The sequence below is a fragment of the Chrysoperla carnea genome, chromosome 1, assembly GCF_905475395.1.
Source record: "Chrysoperla carnea chromosome 1, inChrCarn1.1, whole genome shotgun sequence".
Lineage (NCBI taxonomy): Eukaryota > Metazoa > Arthropoda > Insecta > Neuroptera > Chrysopidae > Chrysoperla > Chrysoperla carnea.
The window spans coordinates 126838462-126846564 of NC_058337.1; the positions used below are offsets into that span (position 1 = coordinate 126838462).

General features: G+C 29.9%; 1 protein-coding gene across 1 annotated transcript; it reads left to right on the forward strand.

The window, feature by feature from the left end:
- The first annotated feature begins 564 nt into the window (after positions 1–564).
- Positions 565–7728, forward strand: LOC123294570 (putative gustatory receptor 28a). The gene is given in 5 exon segments (XM_044875647.1): positions 565–681; positions 1310–1483; positions 5224–5293; positions 6645–6871; positions 7465–7728. Coding segments are annotated over 5 exon segments (852 nt in total).
- Positions 7729–8103: the final 375 nt, after the last annotated feature.

Below are 8103 nucleotides of genomic sequence, written 5' to 3' on the forward strand. Positions count from 1 at the left end.
GGATTATAAACAAACAAAGACATTAAATAGAATTTGTACAATTTATGAATTGGAATCTTTTAAGCGGAATATTGATTTAGATGTTGGTAAGTGACATTTTTTATCCACAATGACAAACAACTATTTTAACAAAAATAAAATTCAATTCACTTCGTTTGTGGGCATAAACAATTCCAACATTTTAGAAATTTACAACGTTTTGTGATTAAAGAGTATTCTTTTTTAACATGATATTATAAAATTTTAAATGATTTAATAAATTTAATAATTATAACAAAACAATTAATAGCAATTTTTAATCTCTCGCTTAGGACACGTGCTCTCAATTATTATGATTTTTTTTTTTTTTTTGAAATATATGTTTTTCTCTGTTACTTTTTTAGTTTCTAGAAGTTTGGCCTATTTTAAACCCAAAGCTGTTTTAAATCTTTAAGTTGAATATATTTTTTAGTGTCAAATTTGAATAAAACACACGAATTAATATGCGATACAAGTATAATATTGGAAAAGATTTTTGGAATTCCAATATTAGGGTTGCTTGGCATTAGTTTATTGTATTTAACAATGTCAGGAACAGGAATATGGGCAATACTCGTTAACGTAAACATGGTAATCGAAGACCCTACATTTATACCAAACGCTATGAAATTAATTTCACCAGTTCGAATGCTATATTTTAGTGTAAGTATATCTACATAAATAATAAGCACAGATGACAACTAATATAGAATTCAGTAAATTTCTAAGAAATATTTCAGTTTTTCTCATTGATAATTTACAGATAATAAGCAATTCCGCCTGTCTAGTTCGTAAAATATACTGACACGATTTAGTAAAATATAATCGTGCCTTTCTCTGTCAAAATTTTAAGAATTGAATCCTCTATATCTGGAACTACTTGTTAAGTCAAAAAACCCTAAGATCCCAATTTTTTGCATTTTCCTTCAGGTTCGAGTTATCGAGGCTTCACTGTACTTAAAACTTGTGTATGAGTAATCATGACATTTTTTCTTAATTTAAAAGAATTTTTTTATAGTAACTTGAGATATATTCTACCAGTTAAATATAATTCGCAACTACGTTGAAAGGCGTTTATACAAAAAAAGATTCAAAAATTGTCCGCGTCATTCAGCGTTGCATGCTGATTTGCCCAATTTAAATTATATCCCGCTATCCAGTGAAGCTTCTCAGTACATTTAAATAATTTTTTGTTATTGTATATTTTTCTATATGAAGCAAGTTCGAAACAGGAAAACATGGCTGCCACACACTCAAGACAACAAATTAATATTAATTTCTTTTATTTCAGATTTGTTTAGTAGTGTTATCGATTTCCTGTGACTCAACAACCAAAAGTGCAGTTAATGTAAAAATAATTGTTGGAAAATTAATATTACATGCCAGAAAAATAATATCTGAAGAAGGTCTAAATCAGTTTCATGAATTTATAACGCAAGTTAATGAACGTGAATTTAAAATTCGTGTTTGTAAGATATTAACAATTGATAGCAGTCTACTCATAAATATATATAATACTGCATTCACATATTTGTGTGTGCTTTTTTTGATGATCAAAATTATCCAAGGGAAGTAAGGGAGTTAATTTCCAATTGTTTTAAGCACGCTATAAAAATTTCTGCTAAATATCCCTTTTCGTTTTTGAGTTATCATGTTGATAGACGGACAGGCGGACACCAGAAATGGACTTTTTAGGTGATTTTAAGTAAAACAAAAGTTTTAAGTAAAAAAGTACTCTTGTTATTTTTTCTCTTGACACAGTTCTCGAAATAAAAATGCTTGAAAAATCAAAAATGCATTATTCAATTTTAAGAAAAATCTGTTATTTTTTCAATCTCTGAGGGAATTCGTTCGTAATATGTTTGAAAATTTTTCAACATAAGGTAAGAAGAAGTGGGAAACACGATTCACTTTAACAATAAAAACAACAAATGTCATTTCTGGTATAGTTTATGACGTAACTTTGAAATATTTTGATACAATCTACCTATTTAATTAATTAACCCAATAAAAATGTAGTTTTACTAATATATGTTATTGCATGGCGTGAGTATTAGACATATACTTGTATAATAATTAACAAACCATTTAAGTTTTATTTTCTAAAGCCATTTGACACAATATGATATATTCAATAACCCCCACACAAAAGAATCGAATTTGTTAACAACACATAACTTTCTATAATGTTTTTCTCAATATCCACGTTGAACTAGCCGAAAGACTTGGCATTTGTACAGTGTGCAATCTTTCTCAAAGTGGATGATTACGCCACTTTACGACACTGAAACTTTGAAAAGGGCAGAGAAAAAGACAAGATACTTTGCGTTAGGCATCAGAACAATTTCTCAAAATCCTTCGTTTAACTTCATACAGCTGTTAAGCATTATTTAACTGAATAAGCGAAGCTTTCAGAAACATGGTCAAAAAAACGCTGTGCATGAGGCTGGATTTCTGATATAATATCCGAATAACTTAAGATATATGACACGTAATATGTTCGACAATCGACACAAAAGAATCTAATTTGTTAGGAACACATACCTTTCTCTTTGGTGTGGTTATTGCGGAAAATCATTTTTTAGATGCAACAACAAGTGCTTTTAAATAAAACTCAATAATAGGCTTAAACTGGATTTCAGCATGCATTGAATAAATATGTGTCTAACAAAATATGTGCACTTATTTTTAAATGGCCAAGTCGTTCCGTAGATCATCGCGGCTTTAAGGCACAAGCCTGCTCATGACTATTTGACGATTTAACTATTGAATGTCAACGTTACAAACCATATTTCCTTTTTAGTTCTTATGAGGGCATCGGCTTGGTAATACCAAATCAAAACTAATCCTAACATAGCACAGTCAAGACCTCGATCACCCAGTCTCGACTGTTTTTAAGAATTCAAAAGTCAAAAAATTGTTCATAGACGAAGTACTTAGCTTATTCATAATCTATTTAAAATTCTGACAGACCATCATGACCCCGGCGGAACCGTGATTCAATTTCTACCAGTTCAGGAACACTGTAAGTAATTGTTTATAGTCTACCAAAACCTATCGTTTACATATTGTAATAAATTCGATTTTAATTGTATAATACTAGTATAAGAGCTAACAATGCAATGTCAGGAAAAGATTCAGGTCGTCTGTTTACATATTTCGCTTCTTATTGAAATTGGGGAGAGATGATAAAGTATCCACCCGAGTGTCATTGCGTTTACTGCGTTTACTAGTGCGTATCTTTTCCCTACAAGTAAAAAATACTGATAATGTTCAAGGTGATAACGTCATGTTTTTTTTCCGATTCACTCTTTGTATTTTTTTTTTTTTTGAGTTGTGTGCCTAGGGAAGTTTTTCTCAAAAAACTTGGCAAATCTCTTTAGTATCCCTGTTATTTTATATATTTTAGTTTTATAATCAAATAATATAATTGTTAACTTCCCGCTAAGAAAATAGGGAAGTTATTGTTTTCACCCCGTTTTGACAAAATCGAGTTTTCATCAGATCTCGACGTTTTAAGGTGTCAGGAAGCTTCCCTGACTACTTCCGCGAGGGTGTCTGTATGGCTGTATGCATGTATGATTGTGTGTGTGTGTGTGTGTGTGTGTGTGTGTGTGTGTGTGTGTGTGTGTGTGTGTGTGGATGTACGTAAACCTCTCACTTTTGAACGGCTTGTCCGATTTGATCGCGGTTGGTGCCATTCGAAAGACCAAAAACCTTGACCAAACTTAGATTTTGAGGCCTATTTGGATCGATTCGAATCGATAGATTTCGAGAAATCTCAAAAAAACTACAAAAAAGCTTTTTTTTTAAGTGGTTTTTTTTTAATAACATTTGAACGGCTGTATCGATCAATTCCAAAAACTAATCAGCTCTCAACATCAAAAAACCACGTCGATCACCACCAGTCCGGTCAAAAGCGGTTGATTCGTTCGTGAGTTATCGTTGACGAAAGAAAACCCAAAAAAGCGTTTTTTCAGAATAACCTCAAAATTTTTTGTTCTATCAATTGAAACTTAAAGATTCTTCATGAAACTTCAAAAACTGCGTCGAATGTCACCAACCGCGTGAAAATCGGTTTATTCATTCTAAAGTTATCGCGATTTGAAAATTTAAAAAATAGTGTTTTACCAAAAATTTTAGTATGATTGTAAAAATTTAATCAGATTTTAGTCTAAGATCACATCTAATTACAATAAAATGCGAGTGGATATAACATCAGAATAGATAAAATTTTTTACACGTTATGAGTCAATACTTAGCGGGAAGTTACAGGGATGACCTGCAGGGTCAACCGTTTTCCAAATTTTTTTTTTTATAATGCCAGGAAAAAAGTTTGGTTCTTTTACAAACGCGTTAATTAATACAACCGCTCTCAAGTGCAAAACCTACTTCATCCCGACCTAATTTCAATAACATGAGAGACGGATCCAAAATGAAGCTCACTCTCAAAAATGTTACCAGCTCTTGTACCACGTACCACGCTTAATGTATTAAATCGATTGAAAATTATCACCAAACTGTATTCGATAATGAGAAAGTAAAAATATTATAGAATATACCTTCAATTAAAAAGAACCTTCAATATAAACATATTATTTTTTAAAGTTAAACAATTCAATATCCTGTTACGAAAAAAAAAATAATTTTTACAAAAGAAAATTGTAAGCTTCTCTAAAGTGCACTTCAAATTCAAAAAATGGTAACACAAAATTACAATTTAAGTGTTTCACTAAAATCAATTCAACAAATAACAAAAATATTTAATTTAAATGGTTTAACACATAAAAATAATTTTTATAAATTATTACATTCATTTTTTGTAATATTTATTTTATCAATATTAACATTCTGGAGTGTTATGGGTCGAATTAATTATGTTCAACCAACTGTCACAAGAAAATTTTTTATTATTGATATATTAAATGTATCAGCATATTTTTTAATGATTACAATACAAATTATAATTATTAATTACAAATATAATACAAATATAATAAAAATTTTAGAAAATATACAATTAATTGATAAAATTTTAAATATAAATATACAAAAATATTATAAAAATATTAAAAGTCGTTGTGGATTTGGTATATGGTTGTTTCATATTTTATATCTTATTTTAACATTATATGATTCATTTGTTTGGGTTAATTCATTTACAATTCGCATTTCGAAATATTATTTTTGTGAATGTATATTATTTTATATTGTTTCAATTAATTTAATATATTTTTTACATTATATGTGTTTGTTAAAATATCGATTTCAATATGTTAATGATTTGTTAAGGAAATCATTAATAAATAATCCATTTGTACCGCAGTATAATAATTTTATTATTGCTTCAACGCATACACTAAAACAGAATGTACGGTGTTCAAAGATTTATGACTTGTCTTGTCAAATACAGTACAAAATTGATACAGGTAAGAATTATGCTAAATTAGAATAATTCGATCGTGCAATTCGAAGTGCAATTTCTGAACTTAACTTTTCAAATATTTTCAAAACGAAATAATTTACAGTGTGTCGCATTTAAGATGAAGACATCCTCATATTTTCATGATTTATAGTAATATCGATTTGAAATTTTGCGCAACTGTACAGAGTGATGGGTCAGATTTTTTGGTCAGCCTACTACGAATTAACAAATAAGGCCGCTTCTTCGCATTTTTCATTATAGATATGACTTTTCTGTAAAAGTATGAGTTTCTATTTAAAACAAAAGTTTGATCTCCCCAGACCGTTTTGCTATTGAAAAGTAGAACTGGACTTGGAATTCTGTTTATGAATACACCTTCTTAATGTGAAATTCTTATTCTGAATTTTTTAAATATTTGCTTTGCGAAATAAAGTGCCATTACCAAATTGATTGATCCCAGAATTAGACAATTTATATCAAATAAAATTAGGCTAACAGTGTTGCAACATTCCTAAAATTTCGCATTTGAGTAAAATTTCATATGTGGGATCATAATCCTTGTAAATATCATGCGGGTCGTTTTGTTCCGGTCATTTCATCCTCGAAATTTCATCCTGCGGTCTTTTTTTCCACGGAATTTCCACGATAATTTTAAAATCGGTAGTTCATTTCTCGGTCATTTCATCGCCGGAAATTCATCTTTCGATCCTTTCTTTTTATTCCTGGATATAGCTTCAACCGTAGAACACCTAAGTATTTCAATCACAGTTATAATGCAGTGGTCAAAAAACTCACACACTAATGCTAACCCGACCCCAACTCACCAAACGCTCGGGACCCTTGACCAACCTGTCGAACGTCTGAATATTTCCTTCATAACATTCAAATAATTTAAAAACGATATTCGGGCTTTTCTTACATTTTTCATACTTAAAATTGTAAAACCATGGGCGAAGTGAAAGAACACAATTTGATCGATGGCTGAATTTCTCGGGGACTAATTCGGTGAAGATCAAAAATCGAAGGTCAAAATGACAGCAATTCAAATAGGAGAATCAAAGACCAACCTTGAAATGTACGGGTTTGAATCGCTCTGCTAAACTAAAGTGTTTTTCAATACGACAAATTATGTTTTGTCTAAAGACATTTTGCTGCATAATGAGTGTGCGTAGATTAAAACACTATTTTCATTAATTTTTAGTTCGTGAACTCAATCATACGCACGACATATTATGTGACACAAGTGATATATTGATAAAAGCTTTTGGATTCAATGTTATATCAATGATATCGTTCAGTATACTGTCAGTAATTCGTGCAATATTATTGAGCATTTTATTTTACACTCAAGAGCAACAGCCTGCAGTGGAATATATTAATCCGATTAACATACAAATTTTACTATTTGCATGGTCCGCATACACATTTGTAAGTAAAACCTTTACGATAGATGGCAATAATATTAAATTAAAAATTGAAAGAATATCCTGACTTAAAGTTAGATCTAATCGATTGCTTCGATCGATTGCTTTTCTGGCGTCGTAGTTCCTAATTGGATGAACCATTTGGATTTTTGAGTAGATTTTAAGCAAATCTACTCAGCCGTTTGAAGATCATCACCTCTTTTCTTGTTGCTTCGACTCGGAGTATTGTTATTTCTGTGGAATAAATGCACAATTTGAGCGTTTAGCATTTGACTAACATTTGAAGTTTGAAACAAGCAAAAGTCTTTACAGCATTCTCATTTACAGAGTTGCAATCATAGTAAACTTAAATTGGATCACTTTTTATTTTAAAATTAGCGAGAACGAAAATTATCGGAGAGTCATTACTAGAAATATTGTTTGCAACACTCTTAACAATTAATGCAAATGAAGTCAAGATCGGAAACCGGTCCAATATCTGTCTATAAACAGTTTTCGGAAAAGTATTAATTATTTCTATTTGCCACAAAGTTTCATTAATCTTATAATTTTTTACCCTGAGATCACATAAATAATCATTATCGTTTCTTATTTTAGATATTCTTAATTATCATTACGGATTTTACTGCTTGTACAGCTGAGATTGCAAATGATTCCAAAAATATTATACAAAAATTATTAATCAATTCAAAATCAATTGCTAATGATGTTTATAATGAATTAGAACGTTTTTCAATTCGTGTTCAACAACGCAATTTTAAATTTAGTGTTTGTGGATTATTGACACTAGATCGAACAATACTATTAAGTATTGTAGCAACAATTACAACATATTTAATTGTATTATTACAATTAGAATAAATGTGATCGTTAACATTATCTAGAAACTTTTATTTATTATTTGTACCTGGGTCATACGGTAGTAGAAATATCTGGTCGATCTGACCTCGAAATATCTATGGCGAGATTATAAAATAAAATTCGTTTCTTACTGTTGGGAAATGATGTGGAAATTTGAGTTAAAACAAGTGAAAAGGAACAATTAACAGAGTTAATTGTTGAAATACCATGTATAGACAGTATTGATTAGACTGTCACATTACACATACATACATGATATTCCCATATAATACATACTATACAATCTGCGCCCTCGCGGGTAAACAGTAATGTTTCAAAAAAATGTTTTGAACAAAAGTTATTTATTTTTTTTATAAGGAACATTTTTAACATTTA